The sequence below is a fragment of the Mustela erminea genome, chromosome 1 (genome assembly GCF_009829155.1).
Source record: "Mustela erminea isolate mMusErm1 chromosome 1, mMusErm1.Pri, whole genome shotgun sequence".
Classification (NCBI taxonomy): Eukaryota; Metazoa; Chordata; class Mammalia; order Carnivora; family Mustelidae; genus Mustela; species Mustela erminea.
The window spans coordinates 136,688,512-136,713,786 of record NC_045614.1 but is presented as its reverse complement, the minus strand read 5'-3'; the positions used below and the strand labels follow the sequence as shown (position 1 = coordinate 136,713,786).

The 25,275-nt window shown below is 37.5% G+C and overlaps 1 protein-coding gene across 5 annotated transcripts; it reads left to right on the top strand.

Annotated features, from left to right (window-relative positions):
• The first annotated feature begins 1,121 nt into the window (after nucleotides 1-1,121).
• On the top strand, nucleotides 1,122-22,867 carry MFSD1 (major facilitator superfamily domain containing 1). 5 transcript variants are annotated; one of them, XM_032343236.1, is made up of 16 exons: nucleotides 1,122-1,394; nucleotides 1,962-2,014; nucleotides 2,977-3,089; nucleotides 5,186-5,228; nucleotides 5,541-5,608; nucleotides 7,178-7,286; nucleotides 11,426-11,528; nucleotides 13,333-13,431; nucleotides 13,873-13,984; nucleotides 15,315-15,371; nucleotides 15,724-15,880; nucleotides 17,169-17,266; nucleotides 17,829-17,941; nucleotides 19,615-19,662; nucleotides 20,947-21,004; nucleotides 22,497-22,867. In XM_032343236.1, the coding sequence occupies exons 1-16, from the start codon at nucleotides 1,223-1,225 to the stop codon at nucleotides 22,498-22,500; spliced, it is 1,407 nt and encodes a 468-aa protein (XP_032199127.1). In that variant the 5' UTR covers nucleotides 1,122-1,222; the 3' UTR covers nucleotides 22,501-22,867. The 5 variants fall into 5 exon arrangements, with proteins under 5 accessions (XP_032199127.1, XP_032199130.1, XP_032199156.1 ...); XM_032343239.1 differs by lacking the exon at nucleotides 22,497-22,867 and having other exon boundaries at nucleotides 20,947-21,008; XM_032343247.1 differs by lacking the exon at nucleotides 2,977-3,089 and having other exon boundaries at nucleotides 1,286-1,394.
• The last annotated feature ends 2,408 nt before the right edge of the window (nucleotides 22,868-25,275 follow it).

Here is a 25,275-nt window from a genome sequence, read left to right as displayed (position 1 = left end):
CTATTATTCACAAAGTCATCCCCATTTCACCTCCTAAATACTTATCTTCTCTATTGCTCCATCCCTATTTCCCCACTGTAGGCCCTTGCCACCTCTGATATTCTTACACCTAGCAATCATCACTGTAATTAGACCTCTAGGATTCACCCTCAAAATTCTTTTTGAAAAGTCTGGAAACACGCACAAAGGCTGGAGATCGAATGATGCTGCCTGATTGAATTTTTAAAACACAAATCTTGTATTTTTGCTATTCTGCTAGAAATCCTTGCATGGAACACCTTTAGTGTTTCTACTCTTGAGTTCCTTCTCTCACAATCCCAAATCAACACACACACACACGCAGTTCTGTTTCATGCTTGCATCTTTATGATCCCTCCTACCCACCTCTCTCCTTCTCCCCATAACTCATCCCCTGAAACAGGCAGCACGGCCGGCTCATTTTTACTAAATCTTGTTTAGATACCAACCTCAAGCAGCTTCAGCATTTCCCATCCCCTCTATGCTACTTTCTCTAAAGCTAATTAAACTGTGCACCCGTTCTCCCTTTCCCACATGCCCTGCCCTGGCATGTCAATAAAATTTAGTGCTGATTTAAGTCACTGTTCTCACCACATTCATCCATTCATCCTAATGGATTCTTTAAAGTAGAAGTTTCAGTCACTGTTTCCAACTAACCGTAAACTCTTAAGAGGTCTGAGAGCTCGTCTCGTTTCATTTGTATCCCAGTACCTGGCATGCCACTTGACATATCAATAGGTATTCAATCAAATGTGTTAATATGTAGAGCAAAGAGGCCGAGAAGAGCAAGGCTGCGAGAAGGGCGGCGCGTCTTTTCGGGTCGTCTCCAGCCCACATCGGATCACGCAGGACCCTGGCGTCGAAGCGGACGCAAGGCCCGCATTTCTCCCGGTGGAGCTGCGCAGAGTCTGCAAGGAGGGCAAGGCAAGAAACAAAAAGACAGTGCTCCCCACGGTGGAAGGCCGAAGGTGGGAACCTTAACAGAATCTCAGAGAGAACGAATGGCGAAACACCACCTCCTCCTTACCTCCCGGGCCGGTGCTGCTCACCACGTGATCACGGCCACTCACGTGATCTGGGCTCTGCGTGATCTGCCGCCGCGTCACGTGACCCACTCTGGCCACGTGACCACAGACTTCACTGGATCCTAGGCGCCTGCTTTTCTCTCCGAGTTAATCTCGCGTCCTGGTCTTACCCCGGCCCAATGGAAGAGGACGATGAGGAAGCGCGAGCGCTGCTGGAAGGCGGCCCCAGTGAGGCTGGCAGAGGTGCCGCTGCCATCTCTCCTATCCCTGGAGCGCTGCCGGCCCTTTGCGACCCTAGTCGCCTGGCGCACCGGCTTTTGGTGCTGTTGCTGATGTGCTTCCTAGGCTTCGGTGAGGCATCTGGCCGGGTGGGGAGGGGCTGATGATCCCAAAGTTCTGATGTTGTGTGGTATCCCCGAAATCCGCACTGAGCTCAGAGCTGACACGCGGCCTCAGTGCAGCTTCCTAAACTCCTGAACTTCCTCCCCCACCCCTTCGCGACTCCATTCAAGTTTGCGGACGTTGCTAGCCCTTCGGCATCTGGGAGGTAGAGGTTAGGGGACTGAGCTGGGCGAGTTTTGTCCCACTCTTTTGCCCTTCAAGAAGTCCCCGAGGCTTGGCAGCTCGCACCCTGGGGCCATAGATGTGAGGGAATCCCTATTTTGTCAAAGCTTTCGATACACTGTTAAGAAGGAATTCAGAGAGCTTGAACTACCCACCCCTAAGTAATAGTCCTTTTTTAAATGACTAATAGGGAGCAGAAAATATTAGTGGAAGGGAAATGGTCCGTGGTGTCAGTCCTGGAGCCCTTCATATAAACATTGAAAGTAAATGTAAACATTGAATAATATTTGCAACCTGAAACTTCTATATGGGCAGTATTAGCACTTACAAAATGTTTGCTCTTCCTTATTCTAGGCAGCTATTTTTGCTATGATAATCCTGCTGCCCTTCAGACTCAGGTTAAACGGGTAAGTTGGTTTTTCACTTTGCTTCTCTGGAGTGAGCTGTTGAAGCATCACCAAGTCTCAGATTGCCTAGTCTGAAACATTGTTTATTGAATCATTTTAACATCTGTAGTAAAATCCATATGTAGTAAGGAGTGTTCCTGAGTTGGAATGAGTGGCCACAAAGACTTTATAGCACTTCTGACTAGATACTGTTTTACACTTTAAATAATTAGGTCCTATTTCCACAAAATTGCCAAAAATTATTAGCAGATTTTTGTTTGCAGTTCACTTTTTAATTGCATAATCATCTGAATGACAAATGATTCGGCAGAATAGCTTTTTGTTTCTTAAATAAGTCTTTTTTTATTCCTTCATTTTTATTTATTTATTTTTTTTATTCCTTCATTTTTAAAATGTGGATGCCGACTGCAGAGGATTCTCCATGTCAGTATTTTTAGTTTGGTTTTGTAAAAATACATTTAATATTTATAGTTTCTTGTGTGTTTAGATAGTTTTTTTTTCCTTTTTAAGGTTTTTACCTTTGGACAGGAAGAAATAGATTGACCCTTCACATTCTAGAATGAAAGGGAAAGAAGGTAGGATTTAGTGGTGGTTGGGTAGAGAAGGACTAAGATGATCTTTTTCCATGTTGGGGTAGGAGAGCACCAGTGTGTATAGTATGATGGGGATAAGAATGTAGAAGATACAGGCAGATGCAGATGGAGATGGTCCTAGTAATGGGGGATCTAATTGATCCTGGACTCCCTGAAGCCTCTGAAAGGCATGTGGATCCATCAAGTTTCCAGGGATCCTAGGTGTGACCAGTTTTCTGGGGGAGCGGCCACAGCTGTCATGGGATTCTTAAAGCAGTTAGTAACTACAAATGATTATGAAAATGCCTGTCCTACACAAAAAGAATGTTTTGATTTGTTGATAAACTTAACTGTTTGGAAAAAAAATAGTTTCATTTTCTTCCCATATAGGATATGCAGGTGAATACAACGAAATTCATGCTGCTATATGCGTGGTATTCTTGGCCAAATGTAGTTTTGTGTTTTTTTGGTGGCTTTTTGATTGACCGAGTATTTGGAATACGGTAAGCTTGAAAAACATCTCACCTATATGTAAAATATTACTAGAAAATCATAGAACTAGATTAAGGTATTTTTATAAAGAACTGACTAAAATTCTGTATTGACTATGATAATCTACATTAGGTTTTTTTTTAATGGTTTTTATATATTCCTGGAATTGGCTTTTGAAACTTGGTTGGTATTTCAGTTAAGGTTGGAACTAGTAAGTACTACTCATGAAATATGGTAACTCAGTTATCTAAAAGTACAAATTATATTCTTATATAGGATCAGGCAAACCAGGGTCTGAATCCCATTGCTGCCACTTGCTCAACTTCCTATCCTGAGCTGTTGCTAGCTTCCTGAGTTTTAGTTTCTTTATTGGTAAAGTATGGTGATAATTCCTGCCTTACAAGGTAGTTATGAGGACTGAGAAAGATGTATAGTATTTGGCACATATATAGTATTTGCCTCTCACAGTCCCAGTGAGATTTTCTCTTTCTGCCCTTGGGCATTGAACTTTTCGTGGCCACTTCTGTTAGATGCTGAGGAAGGAATAGCGTTTTAAGCTTTGTCACTTTTCATCCTTATGGTTGTGTATATATTGTTAATGGAAACTTCCATGAGGGATGCAGAATATTTTCAGAAGGCAGAGGGAAAAATGATGAAGGATCTTCCAGCCATGTCTGATGGAAAAGGATTGAAGAAACTGAAAGTGTATAGACTTGGGGACTTAAAAATTTTGAAGGGTTAAGTATTAAAGAGGAATTAAATTTATTTTGCTTAGTCTGAAGGGATGGAATTAGGGATGGAAACTTCAGGGGAACAGATTCTGCTTAGTATGATGAAGAATTTCCTTGATCAGTTTGATGAGGGGCCATGAATTGCCTTGGGACTACAGCAAGTTTTCTAGTGCTAGAGAACATTCAGTAGAATGTGGGAATGGCCATTTCACAAGGATATGGAGAGGGATTTGAATTTCCTAAGTATGGTTTACTCATAGAATCTTTAAGGACTCTTAAAATACTGGCGTTTTATTACTCTGGGGAAACAGACATTTGAAGTATAGAATGTGTGAGTAGGCAGATTCGTAATTGTATTAACTTGTATTTATCCTTTTAGTTACTGTGATAAGTGGAATAAGTCAAACAGAGAAAGACAAATAGCATATGACCTCACTGATATGTGGAATCTAAAAAAAAAATAAACCAGCAAATGAATAAACAAAAAACAGAATCATACCTATACAGAAAACAAACTGATGGTTGCCAGAAGGGAGGGCTTGGAGGGTTGGCCAAAATGGGTTAAGGGGAGTGGGAGATACAGGTTTCTAGTTATGGACTGAATAAATTGCAGGAATAAAAGGCACAGCATAAGGAATATAGGTAATATTATTGTAATAGTGTTGTGTGATGACAGATACTATACTTCTGGTGAGCACAGTATAATGTATAAACTTGTCAAATCTCTGTGTTGTATACTTGAAAGTATTAAAATACCATATCAACTATACTCAAAAAACCCAAAACCAAAAATCAATAAAGAGTTTTTAGTTACCAGGAATTATGACCAGTTAAAATTACTTAATCTTGGAATAAATTCTAAACTCTTAATAGTAATTTCATAAAGAATGCCCATGGGCATGCAGGGGAGGGGCAAAGGGAGAGAGAGAAAATGTTAAGCAGATTCTTCACTGAGGGTGGAGCCTGATGCCTGACTGATGCCAGCCTGATGCCTGATGCCACACTGAGATCATGATGAGCTGAAACTAAGAGTTGGACACTTAACTGAGCCACCCAGGTGCCCCAATAATGTTGATTTTTAAGTGGGAACCCTAGGAACTTCTTGAAGATTATTTAACAAGTTTTGTTTGTTTAAGAGATGATAATGGTTTAAGTTAAACATGCCATTACTGAAGCCTTGAATCCCCTTAGAAGTCAAGACTTCTCTAGATTAACATTTAGCCTGGGAAAGCTGCTGACTTTAGAGGCAGACCTGTATTTCATTTTTCTTTCCTTGGAGGGAATATAGGGGTCAAAGAAGACTGAAGAATTATTACTGAAGGGTTTTGGTGACATACTCTTAATTCATACTCTTTCTCTCTCTCTCTCTCTAACAGATGGGGCACCATTATTTTTAGCTGCTTTGTTTGCATTGGACAGGTGAGAGGGTCCAAAACCTTCATTGATTATGTAACAGTGACTTTTGAATTCTTGTCTAATTCCACCAGCAAAAATGTGTTTATTGAATGCCTGACTTAATTAAGCAGAGTCTACAAATGCCTGTGTAGCATAATGTATAGTTCATTTTAAGCCTTGAGGTAGTTGAACATTAGTATTTAAATTTCACAGATTTACTAAGAGGGAATGTTAAGACTATTATAGAAGTTGTGATTCATTATAAGTTGCTTATTTCTCTTGAATACTTTTAAGTTTACTTTTTCATTGATTCTACATTTATATTCTACATTGTAGGTGATTTTTGCTCTGGGTGGAATATTTAATGCTTTTTGGCTGATGGAATTTGGAAGGTTTGTGTTTGGGTAAGTTATGAATAATTTCATTCATCCTATTATATTACTGTTTCACTGTTTACCTATCAATTTAATAAAGATTCACAAAAATATATTACTGTCTGTTGTGGAGAATTACCTCAAATCCTTGAAATCTAGCTATATATACACACAAGAATGTTTATTGTCTTACTTTTCCTTTAAAGTGAGCAACAATTTTGAGTGGTCATAGTTAACTCTGTTTGGGGTTTGAATATTAAGTTGTTCTCCAGAAATGATATTTTTCCTGGGTGTTTTGTCTTTTATTGTACTGAAGACTGATTTAAACCTCATTTGGAAAAGTATAGACCAACCATTTCTAGGTTGGTGACTTATGGACATTTTGCTATTTCTTGGTGGATAATGTGCAGGTCCTTTTGAACCCTGTTAAAGAGGCTTGAATGAGCAAAATAACCAATAGAATGATTATTCTTTATGAATTTCAATGTCTGTTCAGTAAGTTCATTCTGAGTCTAGCCTTGGGCTTCCTGCCCTGAGAGATGCAGATGACATCACTCATTTAAGCTTTCTTGTAAGTACTAGGGACATGTACACATATATGATACACCCCCCCAAAGTGCTCTAAGTGAAAGAGAAGAAAACAAACTGTATATAAAAATATGAAAGGGATCCAGAGACAGAGATGTAGTCAGAAATGGCCTCATGGATGAAGTATGCCTTGACATCAGTCAGGGGTTTGGATTAGGAAAAGAGAATGGGAGTATTTTTGGATTAGGACAGAGTGAGAAGGACTCAGTGTTAGGATATGGAGGAGAATCTCCTAACTAAAGGCCTAGAGGGGGAGTGGTCTTACAAAACAAAAGTTATAAAACGAGAAGTTAAAACCCAGGAAATAGGAAAATTTGAAATATGGAAGGTATTGACCTGAAAAATGTGCCTTTTTGTCTTTCCACAAAGTATGAACCACTCTTCCCCCATGAACATTTTATATAGCATAGGTGGTAGTATAACCCAGACTCCTGTTATTACAGGTCATGCTTACTATTGCAACATACCACACTCCCCAAAACTTAGTGTTATAGAGCTGTTACAGTGTGTTTGTGGACTTTGTGGGTCAGGAATTTGAACAGGGTACAGCATGGACAGCCTGTCTGTGCACCAGATGTCTAGAGCCTCCGCTCAAAAGATTCATGGAAGGTTGAGTGCTGGAATCATCTGAAAGCTTGTTGACTCATGGGTCTCATTCTGGGATTGGGACAGCTTGAAGACTAGCTCTGCTGGATGCATTTCCTAAATGCAGCCTCTCTCTGTGGCTTGGCTTTCTCATAGCATGGTGTACTGAGGGTAGTTGGACTTCTTACAAGATGGCTAAAGGCTTCAAGTGTGAATGTTTGAATGAAAAGGCAGATGTCTGCTTTGATTACACAGCACCACTTCCACCATACTATATTAATTGAAACAGTCTCAAGCCCACTTAGATCCAGGGGTGGGGAATAGAGCCAACCTTTTGATAGGAGGGGTATCTAAATTTTAAATTTGCATTGCTAACTGTGGTGTTTCTGTAAAAGCAGTAATTTTTCTTCCTTTTCTCATTTTTAGGATCGGTGGGGAGTCCTTAGCAGTTGCCCAGAATACATATGCTGTGAGTTGGTTTAAAGGAAAAGAATTAAACTTGGTGTTTGGACTCCAGCTTAGTATGGCTAGAATTGTAAGTATGACAAACCTAATGAAGCCAAACAGGAAGTAAGAGATTTAATCTTGTAATCATCTCTTACAAATAATGGGATGAAATATGTTTTTGTTTGCCATATTAGGTCTTGATTTTTTATGTCTGTAGACTAGAGTATAGCGTTTACCTTTAGTTTAAGGCATTTCTAACCTTATTGCACTTAGGAAACAGTCTAAAAATACTATTAGAGCATTCATTAGTTAAAAAGAATGTGAGCACTGGGAGGGATCCTAAAGGTTTTGTCATCTAATTTCTTTGCCCATTTTTGGACTCCCTGGTATGCAAGGCCTCCGGACGAAACCTGCACATCTCTAGTGATTGGAAGCTCACTGTGTGATAGAGCAGCTCCTGTACTTCAGTCAACTTTGTAAAGTTTGGCCTCATGCAGAGATAAAATCTGCCTCTGCAAGTAGCTTTTTCTCATTGCTCCCACTTTTGCCCTCCAGTTAATATTTATTTCCTCTTTCGTGCACTAGCACTTTGCTAGTGCACTAGCAACTTTTAAGTTCTCTGTCAGACATGCTCATTTCCTGTGGTTGTCTAAGCCACATAACATGGGTTTCAGCTCCGTGGTGCTGGTGCTCCCCTCTGCCTGGGTTTACTGTAGCCACTCAGTACTTTCCCCGGCATTTGGAACCTGGAGATGTTCATGGTGTTTCAGGTTTGGTCTGATAGTGGGTACCCAGGGAAACAACATTGTACTTTTATTAATGTAACCTGTGAAGTGTTTGGCCATCCCAGACCATGTTAGGTTTTTTTCCTTATAAACTTCTATGAGTAGAGGTTTTTTAAAAAAATATTGCTTTCTGGGTGGCTCATGGGTTAAGCCCCTGCCTTCGGGTCAGGTCTTGATGTCAGGGTCCTGGGATCAAACCCTGCATTGGGCTCTCTGCTTGACGAGGAGCCTTCCCCTCTCTCTCCCCACCTGCTTGTGACCCTTTTCTCTCTCTCTCTCTCTCTCTCTCTCTCTCTGTCAAATAAGTAAATAAAATCTTTAAAAAAAAACCCTTGCCATTGAAAAATGAAGGTTCCAAAGACTAGCTAATGGCATGAAAATGGATGTACCATAGTCTTAGGGAAGAAATCCAGTACAAAAAGTTTTTAATGTACTATTTCATTATACATGTAATTTCCATAACATTTTGTGATTTTTATACATGTGGGTTCTTTCTAATTTTTCAACCATTGTAGATAGTGCTGTTGTGTGACACTATAAAACTTTTCTGCGTCTCTGATTGTTTCCTGAAGCTAGGTCGCTGGGAATGGGATTGAGTCAAGAGGGTTTGTTAGGGTTTCTTAGGTTAGTAGTTTCATATTATCCTGTCAGTGATGTTTACATCCCCCATCTATGGGATATGAAAGGATCCTTTTTATTATAGCTTTGATAGTATAGACTATTATTACTTAGAAAAATAATTTTTGAGTGGAAACACCTAAATATGACTTTAATTTGTAATTCATAGCTAGTGTGGTTTCTCATATTGTCTAAATTTTATCCACAAGTACTTCATTATGTATCTTGTGGAGGTCAAGATATGTCTGTGACAGCTTGTGAATTTCATTGTCTAATAACTTATCGAAGAAAGAAGTAAGATACAATCTTGGTGACATCATTGTGGCTACTGGTGGTCTTCAGATTCTTTTCTGTGTGGTCACAAATTAGCTCTCATCCATTGAGCTGCATTCTGAGGAGCCCTAAGTTTTTAGAAAGGAATCTCAGGGGCTTTGAGGATGCAGGGTGGAGGTTACTGGGGTGCTGGAAGGACCTGAGGACGAGGTAGAGTAAACCAGACCTCAAGCAGCCACCTCCTCTTTAGCCAAGGCAGTTCAGCTTTGATCTGATTTCTGTGCTTAGGGTCTTTTTGAGAAGCATGGGACCAAAGGATTTCATTACAGAGCTGCTGGGGTAGATGGAATTTCAATGCTTTTGTGCTTCCCTTTTCCCTGTGCATATTCAGAATGATCATAGAGATTCTGGCTTTACCTCTTCATTTTCCTATAGGCTGAGCTGTGAGTTTGTCTGGTTTTGGACACTTGATCTGTTACGTTACCATTCTACCTTTAGGCAGTGCATTTTTCATTTTTTATATCTTACTGGGGGTTGGAGTCCAGCACCCCTTTGATTTTCATTTGTAATTTGTTTCTTTTAAGCTCATTATTTCAAAGTATATTTATTGAGGACTTGCTAAGCCATGTCGTGTTAGGGGTTTTAGGATTAAAGGATTTTTAAGGCAACATCCTTGTCTTTGAGAAGCTTTTATTTTCAGTGATATTGAGGAAAGTTTCCAGTAAGTCTCCATTTATACCTTATTGCTCATTTGAGTAATGCCATAGGCTAGCATTTTTTAAGTAACAGCTGTGTGAAATTTGCTACTGTGTTTGCTGTGAGAATATTGCTGAGGACATGTTCATTTCTCAGTCTTTAGTGTCTGACCTGTCAATAAAAGCATTTAGCGCAGTTGACATTCCCCCTACCTTGATTTCTTCTCTTCGGTTCCAGGACACTACAGTCTCATAGTTTCCCTCTTGTCTTTCTCTTTACTACTTGGCCTGTTTCACTAGATCTATCTCAGTCTTCTGAACTTGTAAATGTGGGGGTGCCCTAGGGCATGGTTACTGGATATCTGCTCTTTTCTTTTGACACTTCCCATCTTTTGTGATCTTACCTAGTTTTGCAGTTTTAAATAACATGTCTTTGCTCCTGTATTTATATCACTTGTCCAGGCCTTTTCCCTGAATTCCACACCCCTATAATGCAGCTTTCTACTTGACATTTCCATTTAGATGTCTAGTAGGCACATCACAGCTGACATGGCCAAAAGTCAGTTCTTGATTTTCTACCTATTCTCCCCCCAAACCAGCTTATGCTGCAGTTTTCTCATCATCATTTATGGGCAACTCTTGATTTCCAGTTGCTTGGGCAAAACCTTAGGTGTGATCTTAAATTACTGCCCCTCTCAACATGTATTTTCCATTAGCAAGTCCTATTAGCTTTACCATCAAAATACATCCATATTGTGACCACTTCTCACCATGCCCATTGCTAGCTACCCTAGACCAAGACCCATCATCATTCTGGATTATTACAGTAGCCCCTTAATTTATGTCCTCACTTCTGCCTTCATTCCCACTTGTAGTCTCTTTTGACTATAGCAGCCAGAGCAAATCTATTAAAATGCATGGAATTCCTGCCACTTCTCTACTCAAAACCCTAGTGACTTCCCATCTTACATAGAATAAAAGCCAGGAGCCCATATTATTACCTATAGCCAGTCTTGTCACCATTTCCTCTTCGGATGTCATCTTGTGTTCTGTCTTCTTCATTTACACTGTTCCAGTCTCTGCCCTCCGTGCTGTTCCTTGAGCATGCTGCCGTATGTACTCTCAGGATCTGTGCACTGGCTGTTCGTTCAGCCTAAATGCTCTGTCCTTCCCCCAGATCACATGTGGCTAGTTTCCTTCAAGTTTTTACTCAAAGGCACAATCTCCCTTTATGTTCTCCTTCCCTGCTCCCCCCCCCCTTATTTTTAAAAATACTTTCCACAATTAAATATTCTACATGTTTTACCTCTTTTACTCCACTGAAATGTAAGCTTTATGAAAGCTGGAGGTTTTTCTGTTTTGTCCTTTGTTATATTCCCAGTACCTGGAACAGTGATGGGTTTAATCAGGGCTCAATAATTGCTGAATGAATGAGCAAATGAGGATATTATCTTCTATAACTTTTATTGTCTTTTTATGGATAGGATCAATTTTTTTTTAGATGAAACTATAAGCAAAGGCTGTGCTTTTTCTGAGTGAAAGTTTATTTTATTCTTAGGTACCCTGTGAATTTTGTCACTTATTGTTTCATTTTTGCTTTTGCTGCTAGAAAATTCTAAATGTACTGTGCTGTTTTCGGTACCAGCATTTTCTACATATTAGCATTTTTTTGTGTGCAGTAATCTTATCTGTGGGTTTATCTTAGTTTGTTAGTTTTTTCCTAGTCATGTTTTTTAAAAAAATGTATCTCTTGTTTAATCTGGATCCTGTTTGACCTGTTTCTCTTAGCCACCTCATATCCTTTATTGAACGAGGCAGAGTATATGTAAATGAAATGTTTTTTCTTTCTCTTTCAGGGAAGTACAGTAAACATGAATCTCATGGGATGGCTGTATTCTAAGGTTGAAGCTTCATTGGGTTCTGCTGGTCACACAACCCTTGGGGTCACACTTATGATTGGTTAGTGGATCCTGTTGTCCCTTGTTTTATCTTTTCTGAAAGTATGTCATAGGAACTATGTGGCAGAGCAGGAAGAACACTGGAATTGGGATTAGACCACTTTGGTTATAGTTTTGCCTGAATAGTTCACGAATTCTTGGACCTAACTAGAAATAGTGAATCATTCATGCAGTTTGTGTTACTATTTCCATTTTCTTAAAATGGAGGATTTTATCCCACCTTGTCTACTCCAGTGTTGTCATGGTGAGCAAATAAGAGAGTGTATTTGAAAACTCTGAAAACTTACTTTATACATGTAAGGTGTTACTAGTCTGTGGCAGAGAGATAATTATTTCCTTTTGATCAAGGTTCAGTTACAGTACTCTGGGGCTAAGATTTTAGAGAAGTTAGAAGGGATATAATGTTGTGGGAAATCCACTAAATTGAGAGTCAGGAGTCTGGGTTCTAGTAACTACTTCTGTCATCTTGGACAAGGAAGTTAACCTCTGTGTCTCACTTTTCTTTTTTGTAAAATTTCAGGTGTTTGACTAAAAGTGTATAGGTCCCTTCTGGCCCTAAGTTCTGTTAGGTAAGACTTGGTTGTGATGGTTGCTGGGTGGATCACTAAGAAACATACGAGGCCTTCTGGAATTCCCTGCGCTTTTCTCTGAGCAGTGGATTTTTGTAACTGTGCCCCATAGTGGGTAAGAGGGTCACTTGCAGAGCCCTACAAAGACCTGTGGATGGTGAGGTGAACATTCTGTGCCATCTTTTATTCCTTATAATTCCTTGGTATAGCTTGGTAGAAAGAGGGCAGTGGAGAGGAAATCTTAAACAGGCAACCTGAATCTAGAGGCTTCTCCTTTCCTTCCTGCCTTCTCAGATCCCTTGCCTTATTTAAAACCTCTTTTTCTTAACTCTCAGATGCTCTTTAGTGTTCCTTCCAGTCTTCTCCACACTGGAGAATTTGAGAATTTTAAAGAATTTTAGCACCAGAAAAGATCTGTGCCATCAAGTCAGAGCCTCTGATTTTACAAATGGAGAAGTTGAAGCCCTGAGAGATTAAGTTCTGTGTTCACTATCATTCAGCTTGTGGCAGAAGTAGAACCCGTATCTCCTGACTTTTATTTTAGTAACTTTCAGCTAGACTGTATTATGAAATTAAAGATTCATTTATTTTACTGAGCTTCTTTTAAAGATCTTGAGAAGTATAAACTTTATTTACTCTTTATCCCGATTTGCTTTAATGATATCAGGTCAGCATTAGTGAGTAATTAGTGAGCTGATTACACAAAGGAAGGAGAGCCTGGCTAGCTGTGCTGTGGGAGGGTGGGACCCTATGGGTTGCCAGAGGGTAGGAGCAAGGGTTACAGACTTTGGGAAGAAATCAAGAGGAAGATATGATGATCACAGAATCAGACTTTGCTTTCATAGTTTTTTCCCCTTTGGCATCTGTCAATAATTAGTGCTTAGACTTAGTTAAGAAATTAGTACAGATTTGCTAGCTGTCACCCACTTTCTTAAAGTCTTATTCTGCATTACAAGACTAGCCTAGTATGTTCTAGTTTTTTCCCTCTAGTCTACAAACTTCTACTAGGAAATAATATAATAAGTGTGACTTTTGTTTGTTGAGTACTTATTACATGCTGTTTCTTTCCTTCTGTCCTGATTTAGTAATTGTAGGATTTTCTTCAGTGTGTCTACATGCCATCCGTTTCATTTGCTAAGTTTTCTGTTGTTACTCTAAGGTACTACCTCTTGGGAACCTTCAGTCGCTCTCTTTTAAAAATCTCTCTTTCTCTCTCTCTCTCTTTTTTTATTGTAGGGGGTATAACATGTATTCTTTCACTGATCTGTGCCTTGGTTCTCGCTTACTTGGATCAGAGAGCAGAGAGAATCCTTCATAAAGCACAAGGAAAAACAGGTAGGTCTAAATGCAGGAAAAGGGGGATTTTGGGGATTTGCAGACCTTTGAAGATAATTTATAACGAGGTAAGTTCCTAATGTAGTGTTATAAGTCCAGTGAGGCTTAATGCATGTTTTACTTTCTAATCTGTTCCTACTTATCTAAATTTTGGGGTACTTTTTTTTCCCTTTAAGTGCTTTTGGCAGAATTTGCATTCTTGATTGCACTTTGTGTATTTGCAAAATGATGAGTGTTCCTGGAAGACAGCAGGAGAGTAGACACTAATATTAGATTTTGTTTTTCCTAATGTCTTTTTAAGTTTTCCCATAAGCTATGTTCCAATAATTTACTGAGAAAAGTATTTTATAAACTGGATGGCAAAGGTTAATCACACGATAAAAACAATATTGACCTAGTTATGCAAAATTATGCTGATAGTTTCTTCCTTTTCTTTTCAAGGTGAAGTTATTAAGTTAACTGATGTGAAGGACTTCTCCTTACCCCTCTGGCTGATATTTATCATCTGTGTCTGTTATTATGTGGCAGTGTTCCCTTTTATCGGACTTGGGAAGTGAGTATTCTGTAGCATTGCATTTTTGTTGGCTAAATTATAATGAGAATTTAATCACACAAATACAATTTTGTTAGTTATAAGTCTTGATTTTTTGGTTATAGTTTATATTTACATAGGAATTATTTTATATTCTGGGATATAACTGATTTTCTTATCTTAAGGTTTAATATTTGGCATAATAACTTTCATTATTTTTTTGATGAAATACTTAATAGTTTTTGATGCCTAATGTAGATTTATTTTAATGCTTTGTAACAGATGGGTATTTTTTTTTTTTTTATTTCCTCTTTATTCTTTTGTTTGGAAGCCTATTCTTGAGAATGGAAACAGTACTTTGGCTCATTATGCCTGGGCACATTTCCATTTGCTAGGACTATAATTATGCCAGGGTTCAAAATCAAATTCTTTTTTGTGTTACCACTTACCTCTTCCTTTCCAATGGCAGCTGTTCGAACAGAGCAGTGTGTGTGTGTGTGTTTATAGGGGTGTGTCTTTATAATCAGAACCTTTAAATTCAGACTGTTTTCAATAATTTGAAACTCTGTTTTGCAAAGAACCTGTCCAGTCCCACTTTAAGGAAAAGAAGCACTCTTAATTTGATGTTGTAATAGTTCATTTGGTTTTCTGAAAAGTTATGCATACTGTTTGGTGCTTATTTAAAATGAAAAAAGTCAGGGTGCCTGGGTGGCTCAGTCAGTTAAGCGTCTGCCTTCAGCGCAGGTCATGATCCCAGGGTCCTGGGATCGAGCCCTACATTGGGCTCCCTGCTCAGTGGGAGCCTGCTTCTCCTTTCCCTCCGTGCTTCCCATCCACTTGTGCTCTCTGTGTCCCTCTCTATCTCTCTTTCTCAAATAAATAAAATGTTTTAAGAAAGAATAATAAAGGGACGCCTGGGTGGCTCAGTTGGTTGGATGGCTGCCTTCGGCTCAGGTCATGATCCCGGAATCCCGTGATCGAGTCCCGCATCAGGCTCCCAGCTCCATGGGGAATCTGCTTCTCCCTCTGACCTTCTCCTCGCTCATGCTCTCTCTCACTGTCTCTCTCTCAAGTAAATAAATAAAAAAATCTTTAAAAAAAAAAAAAGAATAATAAAATGAAAAAAATCCACATCAGCGTATTTTATTTAGCTAGTGAAATATTTATGTAAACCCTAAAGCTTTAGTGCCAGTTGCTTAAAGATGAATGTTATATAATGTGGGAAAACAGTATTAAGAAGAAAAAGTTGACTAAACTTAGAGTTACTTTTTTTTAGTTTTATTTTGCCTTTAATTATTAAAAACAGAGTAGTTCTCTAAAGTGCTTATTTCTCTCTCTCTCTGTATTTTAGAGTTTTCTTTACAGAAAAATTTGGATTTTCTTCCCAGGCAGCAAGTGCTATTAACAGGTATTTCATTAATTCTCTTGAGTGCTTATTGTGTGCATAGTGTGCATCTTTAATTATAAGCAAATGTTCTAGGAGGCAAGGCATGTGACTTAATATCTGTAATGTGAAACCAAGAGCATATTGCCACTCGATCCCGAGAGACCATCTATGCATTAACGGAAAATCGAAGAAATCTTGGACCACTCTTTAATATTGAAATTTCTGTTTACTGATGACAATTTTAGAAGAATAGCTTAATTAAACGAGCTAGGATTTGCTTTGCCTAATGGTTTTAGGAAATTTTTGGATTTTTTTTTTTTTTTTTTGGTAGCTGTGATACATTTCATTAAATATCTTTTGATTCTCTGGGCAGTATTGTATATGTCATATCAGCTCCCATGTCCCCAATATTTGGGCTCCTGGTGGATAAAACAGGAAAGAACATCATCTGGGTTCTGTGTGCCGTGGTGACAACTCTCGCTGCCCACATCATGCTGGCCTTCACGTTGTGGAACCCTTGGATTGCTATGGTAATGTCACTGCGGACGCTCACAGGGCACAGGGCTTCGGGGAGGACTCTGTCAAGTTTACGTCAGGAGCCACACTCTGCTCCTCTGAAAGCAGAGCTTGTGACAGTAGGAAGAACAAGACAGTAGTGAGAAGTTTGAGTTCTGCTGTGATTGTAGTCTCTACAAAATAACTATTTTTAAAGTAAATAAATGTTAATTATTAATGAATAAGATATTTTAAATTTTATTTGGCTTATTTAACACAGTAATCTCAATGCTGAAATAGAATTTGAAATAAAGTAGTCTTTTAAAAGCCAAATTGCTTACCAGTTCCATTTATTTTCCTGTATTTCTTTAAAAAAATTCTTCCATCATAGGTGGCGCGCAAAAAAAAAAAAAAAAAAAAAGTCTGTCAGCCCAGGATTCATGATTTTGCATTCTTTTGTCTTTGACCTTTAGGCGGTTAAAAAGTGATAATGAATTCATCATCAGGTTTTTGTTACTGTCCTTTAGAATATCAGTTTAAAGACCACAGGCTCAAGTTCTTACCTATTAATAAAAGAATATTTTGGGTATATATGTTTGTGGTACACTTAGTAAAATTTCTGTAAAACAGGTTCCTGGAGGTATAAATGCTGTAGCAGAGGCTTTGCATATTTAACATCTTGATAGACATTGTGAAACTTCTTCTCGAAGAAGTTCTTACCGATTTATAGTTTTACCAATAATATACGAATGTGTGTGTGTTTTTAGTATTCTAGCTATGGTGGGCATTGGCCCAATTTCAATCTTTGCCAGTATGATGGGTGTAGATGATCTTATTTAAACTTAAATTACAAGGTTTCTTTTTTAACTAAAGAAAAAGTCAGCATTAGGTGATAGTTTTCTGCCTTGCCCTCCAGTTCGGTGTTGATGATCTGAAGTAAGATAATGGACTTTGGTGTGATGTTGCCTTGATTGCTTAATTTGTAGTTAATAAATACTGGAAAATTACCTTGCCTGAAACAATGGTAGTAACTTTTGCAAATTAGCTTTATTTTCTTGCTTAGTCCTTGATTGTACCCTGGGACCAGTAAGTTATATGTGCATATAATATAAAATGGTTAAGATAGTGTGTTTTGTCACTAGAGGGATACTGTTAGTGTCTTGACTTCTTTCTATCAAATGAATTTTAGCAAAATTGCAATAAAATTTGTATGAATGTTCATATATTTGCTGTTATGTCACTCTGGCTAATCTGCATCAAAGGAAAGTCATCTTTTGGTTAATGTTAAAAGACTTTTACATTTTTCTGTGTCACTTTCTGCAGTGTCTCCTGGGACTCTCTTATTCGTTGCTTGCTTGTGCATTGTGGCCGATGGTGGCATTTGTAGTTCCTGAACACCAGCTGGGAACTGCATATGGCTTGTAAGTGTTTACACCATAATGTCTCTCTGCTATAGCAATTTAATTATCATATGAAACTCCAGGTCTCCTGAACCTAGTCATCATCGTGCTTCTGGGACAGCTCTGAACCTGGAAACCACCAGAAAAATCAGTTAACCTACTTGTGATGTTATTGTGGCAACAGAAATGCCCCAGTCTTCCAGCAAGAGAGTTGGTATTAAGCTAACCCAGAAGTTATTTCTGACATTGCCATTGACTGCCTTTTTATCTGAGGGCTTCTTAGTGAGAAGTTTGAGTTCTGGTGTCTGACCCAAATGGCAAAAGGGGGAAACTGCACCCATGGTTGGTATTCGCTTAGCTCTTAACTTTCAATCAACAGGAAAATGTTGAGCTTATATTGCATTTAATAAGACAGGCTCCCTTACCTCTGAGCATAACATCTAGTAGCAGAAATAGTCATGGGATGAAAATACCTGATCAGGTCGTCCCTAGGTAAAAACACCTCTTAACACTAATAGTACTAATATTAAAAGTGAATTGTTACTGTGTGTATGAAGATGTGTCTTTATTTCTTGAATTGTAGCATGCAGTCCATTCAGAATCTTGGGCTGGCAATCATTTCCATCATTGCTGGCATGATATTGGATACTCGGGGATATTTGTTTTTAGAAGTTTTCTTCATTGCCTGTGTTTCTTGTAAGTATGTGATATGGCAACATTTAGTTTCTTTTAATGGATAACAATGTTTACATTTATACTTCTAGGTTTTTGTTGTTATTATTCTCTTTTTCCCTCTTTTAAATCAAATCCCTAAGATGTATCTCCCAGATTGCCTATTTCTTAGTCTGTGCATCAGAGTTTCCCAGCTGGAGGCTTTCTGGTTCTGTGAAGATTCATAGGCATTTTTTTAAGGAGATTCTTATTTTTAAAAGTAGTAGTAGAGTCTGTTTCATATTCTATTTTAGATATTTATGGTTTTTGGAAAACATTATCCTCTTTAAAGTGAAACCATTTTAGGGGCGCCTGGGTGGCTCAGTGGTTTAAGCCGCTGCCTTCGGCTCAGGTCATGATCTCAGGGTCCTGGGATTGAGTCCCGCATCGGGCTCTCTGCTCAGCAAGGAGCCTGCTTCCCTCTCTCTCTCTCTCTCTGCCTGCCTCTCCATCTACTGTCAAATAAATAAATAAAATCTTTAAAAAAAAAAAAAAAAGTGAAACCATTTTAAAGAGTGGTGAGTATGTCCCTGGTGTGAGTGTGTGGACATTGATACGATTCAGGTGTGAGTGCTCATGGTTTATCCATAAGGCAACTTTAAGTTGCTTTTATTCTTGGCCCTGTTACTTAACGTTTACCTGTAATGATTTATTGGTTAAAAATAGGAAGTATAAGGAAACTGTTGAAAACTACAAAAATAAATTAACATTTTTCCTGTGGTAGGCTTCACCATACAGATAGTTGTGTTCATCTTATAAATTTTTATAAACATATCAAGTTGTCTTTTATGCTTTAACATGTGTTTGAAATGGCAAACCCCAGCAATGATTTTATCATTTACATTTACATGGATAAAAGTTTATACTTGAAATGTGGTTTATGATGTGCCTGAATGCATTTTATTATCCCATAATTTTAGAAGTAAGCACATCAAATTTTAAAAATACGTTATTTGTTTTTAAAAAGTGAGTCATGTAGAATTCAAAAGTGTTTATGTCTGTTTGATGCTGCGACGTGTGGTTTAATTTCAGTCCACAACTCTATATATATTTGGTTCTTAAACCAAATGCCATGCCATTTAAAAATGTTTTTGTTGCCATATTAACCTAAAGTAAATTTAGTGTGCCTTACTTGTTATGGTAAAAAGACAAGCCATGACTTTCTGAGGTTTCTACTGGCTCTGGGCTTTCTGGGCTTCTGGGAGTCAAATGACCACATTCTGACACTTGGTTAAATTGTTAAATGGACGTGGTGTTTTCAGACTTAAAATCCTCAAAGGATTGTTTCTGTTTGGTTCTCTGTAAAAGATAAACAGTCAGGGGGCTGGCAGGAGTTTTTGGAAGTACCAGGAGAACTAACACTTAAACTGGAGAGTAAAGAGCAGCAGGGGTGATCTCTGGGTGGATCAGCTCCCTCCCTTCTCTCAGCTGCTTTTTTTCTGGTCCTGCTAATCCCTGGGCTCGTGTAGCCCACAGGGAAAAAATGGTGTGTAAATAATTGTTAGTACTTTTTGGAATATAATGGGAATAGTGTTTTTTATTTTTAAATGCCAATCAATGAAGATTTATCGGAGTTTTACTTTGTAATTATGATTACATAGGAATTGTTGGGAAGAGGTACATGTTTTTTAAGGACCTTGTGATTTTTTCACTTGCAGTGTCACTTTTATCTGTGGTCTTACTCTATGTGGTGAATCGTGCCCGAGGTAAGTAGAATTCAGACATTTTCTTCTTAAACCATAGTGGATCATCTTGTGGGATCCCTGGATTGTCTGCATGCCTCTTTAGAGGCCAGTGCTTTAGTTCATGTAATAATGACAATCTGTTCATATGTTCATGGAAACACATTTCATTATGTAACATATAACTATGCATTTTGGAACTTCAGACTTATTAAATCATTGTCATGTTCTTTCTGGTCAGTTCAATTTAAGTTTTGTAATAGAAAATTTTAGATGTTCTTTTTATGTTAGCATAAGGAGGTATGGCAGTTTTAAAATAACCTAAAGCCATTACTGTGTTATTGTTTCATATTTAAAAAAATTAGTAAGCGGAAGTGGGGGGTGGGTAGAGGGGCTGAGAGGGATGGGGTAGCTGGGCTATGGACACAGGGTAGGGTATGTGCTGTGGTGAGTGCTGTGAATTACGTTAAGACTGATGATTCACAGACCTGTACCCCTGAAGCAAATAATAAATTTTATGTTAATAAAAAAATAAGTAAATTTATAGTTATAGTTTGTATTTTAAGGTTGAAAGTGTTTGATACAAAATGAGGTGTTACAGATTTTTTTTCTTTTGCTAGTATTTTTAAAATGCATTTGTACTTCTTTCTTTCTTCTGTATAAGATTCTGATGTTACTCTTATTAATTTTTCTAATGAGGTTGCCCCTAAAGGTTGTTAGGTACTTAGTAAAATGTATATACCTGCTGTTTAAATGATTTTAGGTCATTTCCTTTCATTTCTCTTAATTTCCACTATTTACTGATTATTAATACAATGCCTGAGTTAACAAGATGTAAAGAAGTATGTAGATCCAAACTTAAAAAAATGCTCAAATTAAGAAGTGGTTATTTGTATTTGTATCATATAAAGATTCTTTTTTTTTTAATTTTTAAAAAGATTTTATTTATTTATTTGACACACAGAGAAATCATAAGTAGGCAGAGGGGCAGGCAGAGAGAGAGGGGGACGCAGGCTCTCCGCTGAGCAGAGAGCCCGATGCGGGACTCGATCCCAGGACTCTGAGATCATGGCCTGAGTCGAAGGCTTAACTCACTGAGCCACCCAGGCGCCCTCATATAAAGATTCTTAAAAAACATTTTTTTCCCTTGGGAAGGCCCCAGGAGATAAACCATTTCTTTGTCATCTCCCATTGCCTTTTCTGTTACTTTAAGGTATACCAATGCATGTGTGTGTGTGTGTGTGTGTGCGTGTGAATTTTATTTTTAATAGTTGTGTAGAAAAAGTTCTATGCTTATTTGTATTTTAGGGGGGAACCTAAATTATTCTGCAAGACAAAGGGAAGAAATAAAACTTTCTCATGCTGAGTAAGTACTGAAAGAGAAAAGTTCTCTCCTTTTGCAAATCTGAAACATTAGCATTTTATATGCAAGTATTAGGTTTGGGCTTTTTTTTTTTTTTTTTTAAGATTTTATTTATTTATTTGACAGGCAGAGATCACAAGTAGGCGGAGAGGCAGGCAGAGAGAGAGGAGGAAGCAGGCTTGCAGAGAGCAGAGAGCCGGATACGGGGCTCAGTCCCAGGACCCTGGGATCATGACCTGAGCCAAAGGCAGAGGCTTTAACCCACTGAGCCACCCAGGTGCTCCGAGGTTTGGGCTTTTAAGAAACTAGTCTTCTTGAGATTCGAGAGCTAACGATTATCTGGGAACTACTACAAAATTCTTGTTTGTAGAAATTTTAAATAGGATAGATATCAAAGGTTAAAGTGAAGGGGGAAAAATAACTGGGTTTTAAATTGCTTTTTGAGAGAAAGGGAGACCTGTTGTATTTGTAATTTATTAGAGGAAAGATCTTTGTCCTAAACTTATGTTCTGGGCTTACCCTTCCATTGTCTGATCCTTTGTTTTTCTTAACTATTTGAGATAACTTTTCATTTTCTCCCGGTACTAATATTCTGTTCTTTGACTCGGAACAAATTAAGTATCTAGTGTGGCATTAAGTTAAACTTATTTTTTCAATGAGTGTATGCTAAAGCGTAATAGTGATTCTATTTCCTGTTATTATGATTTCTGATTTTTCAGATATTCAGTTTTTTATGACTTAAAACATTTATTTGTAAACATATACTATGTAACTATAAGTTTTGTGAATTTTATATAGGTTAAAATCTTGTAGAACAAAGGATTTTTTGGGAGGTGATTCTTGGCCATTTCAAATTTCCTTTTAACATAGTAATTCTAGAAATACATCTTGAGAAGATAATCAGAAATGTTATAGGTTTTTAGTATCTTTATGACAGTGTTGTTTGTTATGTCAAAAAATTGGAAACAATGTGAGTGTCCCAAAGTAGGGAAGTGGTTAAATAGATGATGACACATCCATATAATATATTGTTACAACCATGTTTGAGGATTTTAAAAGTCAGAAGTAATTCCCTCCCTGCACCAAATCAGAGTTGCTTACCATGCTACATGTTAAGTAGACAAAAGATTAAAATGCAAATGTAATATTCTAATTTTGTTTAGGAAAAAGTATGCAGGCACATGTATTTCTTATTTATGTACTTGTATATAATAGGAGAAATACTGAAAGAAAAACCCCCAATACTAACAATTCTATTTGAATGGTAAGGTTACAGGCATACTTTTTCCTTTTGTTTTTCTGTATTTTCCAGGTTTTCTATGTTGATCTTAATGTTACTTTTATAATCAAGAGGATTTAAAGAGTTTATTCAGCAAAGTGTGCAACCTTTAACATTTGGCAGTATGTGTTTTGTAATGCTAATGGTTTTTATTTTGTACACCAGATGAGGCTGCTGTTCCCCCCTTCTGATAATTTACTGCATTGTGTTTTGCAGATGAGAAACTTGAATGACTGTGTCATGAGGAGCTGCACACATCATTGGTCTGAAAACCTCACTTTTTTTTTTTTTTAAATCTAGAGTTTAATCAGGAATAATAATGGTCTGGAAATTTATATTTGTATTTCAAAAGCACCTATTTCAAAGTATGTTTGTGAGGAATATCTTAGCTTGTGTCTTATGTATTGTTTATTGCTAGTGAATTCCACTTTAGACTAGGCTAATCAACAGTAAAGTTTAGAAAGTTCCTCTGGAATATGCAGGTGAACTTTGGTAAGGACAGTAAATAATGGAAAACTTGGATCTGGCATTGAGATAATTTTCAGAAGATGTTTCTAAAGGATATGGCTTTTTTTTTTTAATCTTAATAAAAAGCTTTTGAGAGGGTAGAAGGGATATTTTATACAGAATAAACAATGTCATTTTAATAGGCATTCCATGTTTCTGTAGGGAATATTTGAAAGATATCTTTTATGCAGTCTCTTCATTTTTACAAATAGCAGATTGTATTCTGCTATCTTTAGTTATAAGAGGTTGCTGAGCAGTGACCCTCTTGAGCTTCTTTATCTCTCCATTACTGAGGACACTGATCACTTAGGGATGTAATTTTATGGTACAAACTTTCTGTACAGTTTTTTCTTATAGTCTAATTAATTACTAAAAAGTGTCCTTTAAATTATGATAGTTGCATATCTACATGAATAAAAACACTGCAAAAGGAGTACTTGTCTTCTAAAACTTTATTTTAAAAAATACTAAAATACTGATTTTAAGTCTTATTTATTTGGAAGACCATTTCTGTAAGATAATCAACGTCAGAGTAAAGGAAATTTGTCTTTGAAAATCAATGGAGTACTTTTTTCTCCAGAGTAGAACCTAAGTAACATGTATGATTTCCAAGTTAAATAAAATACAAGTGTAAAATTTCTTTTGACAAACTTAAAAACTTTTTAATTGACTTAGTTTTAGCATATTATATATTAAAGTCAAAGAATTTTTCATGTGTTTTGCTCTCCAGGAGTCTGCAGATATTTTAGACAACTGTTAAACTGTCATATTTAGCTAGTTGTATTGTTCAAAATAGGACATAACATTGTATGCTTGAAAGTTCTGGAACAGATTGAAAGTACATTCCTTGTTCAGATCAAGTTTATTTACATCCATTTTTCTGATTGTAGTTTTATTGTGTCATTATTCAGTTGTTTGTTTTTTTGGCTTTGACTGTCATGTGACTTTTGTAGCCCAGATTATTGAATGTTGGTTTTACCAGCTGGTGAGAGTGGAAGAAGCCAGTTGCTACTGCTGCTGGAGGGCTTGTGTGGTCTGGCCCCTGCCTTATTCTTTCCATCGCCTCTGTGCCTCAGCCATAATGAGCTGCTTCATTACATTTTTTCAGATGGGTCCTCTTCCTTGCCTTTTCAGGGGCTTTGTCCTTGCTGTTCCCTTTGCCTAGAATATTTCATCCAGGATTCTCTACAACCTGGTTTTACCTGATTTACAACAGAAACCTTAGGCCCAGCTCAGATGTATTTTTCCCAGGGAAACTCTTCCAGACCTTCAGGCTATATCAAATTCTTCTAAAATTTTTGTGATTTTTGAAAAGCCCCATATTTTTCCTTCTTTGTTGACCTCAGCTTATAATGAAGAATTTGTAATAGTGTGGATGGGGGCGTCTCTCTCTTCCTTTAGATTGTAAGCTCCATGAGGGCAGGGACCGTGTCTAATATGTTCATTATGATTGTGTTGATAGTTCCTAGCGAAAGTAGGCACAAAATAAATATTTTTTTGAATGACATATAAATAAAAAGAATAAAATGAAATAACTTTTTGAAGGATAATTTGACAATATGAATAAAAAGACCTATAAAGGGGATGATGGTGGGCTTCATGCCTTTTGGCTTAGCAGTTTCACTTCTAATAATTTATCCCAAGAGAACCACCAGACAAATATACACATAAATGTATTTTAAGAAAGTATTTTCATAGCAATATTGCTTTATAATAGCCTAAACTAGGAGATCACCCACATTTATAAGAATAGGTGATTTGTTAACTACATCATATCATATGCTTTAAGTGAAATATTAAAACAGTCATTAAATGGTTTCATTAGAGAACATTGACATGGAATGATGGCATTATTATATGAAGACTCAGAGTGCTGCTTTTTTTTTTTTTTTTTTTTTTTTTTTAAAGATTTATTTATGAGGGAAAGAGAGAGCCTGCCTTCATGGTAGAGAAACCCAAGCAGACTGCGCTGAATGTGAAGCCCGGTTTGGGGCTCGATCCTACAACTCCCAAGATCTCGACCTGAGCCAAAATCAAGTCAGATGCTCAACTGATTGAGCCACCCAGGTGCCCCCAGAATGCTGATGTTTTTATAAAAACAAACAAACGTGTCTGAAGGATATGTATGTAAATGCCTCTGGATGAAGACTTTCTTTTGGCTTATTTATATTTTCTAATTTTTCAACAGTAAATACTGTAGTAGAAGCTTTTAAAATCCCACAAAGAAGAAAATTCAACACAAGTTTGAGCGATACCTTTGAGGAAAGTGGTAGTTGGTTTTCAGAAAGGAGGAAGGTAACAGATAGTGTTTCTCAAAGAACTTTGGAGATGTAGGTGGGAATTAACAGGCCCCTGAGTTAGAAATAGAATTTGCATTAACTGGAAAAAAATTGCATGTGAAGGGAGCCTTGAGAGACAAAACAGAATAGAGAATGGAGTAAGGGCTAATAACACTCTTTCTGATCTCATTGGTGGCACAGAACAGCTT

What these genes read in the sequence shown, in the direction of transcription:
- MFSD1 (XM_032343236.1), top strand. Translation starts at nt 1,223, where the DNA reads ATGGAAGAGGACGATGAGGAAGCGCGAGCGCTGCTGGAAGGCGGCCCC. An exon ending in TAAAGCACAAGGAAAAACAG is followed by an intron (nt 13,432 to 13,872) that starts GTAGGTCTAAAT and finishes TTTCTTTTCAAG; the next exon opens with GTGAAGTTATTAAGTTAACT. An exon ending in CCTTTTATCGGACTTGGGAA is followed by an intron (nt 13,985 to 15,314) that starts GTGAGTATTCTG and finishes TCTGTATTTTAG; the next exon opens with AGTTTTCTTTACAGAAAAAT.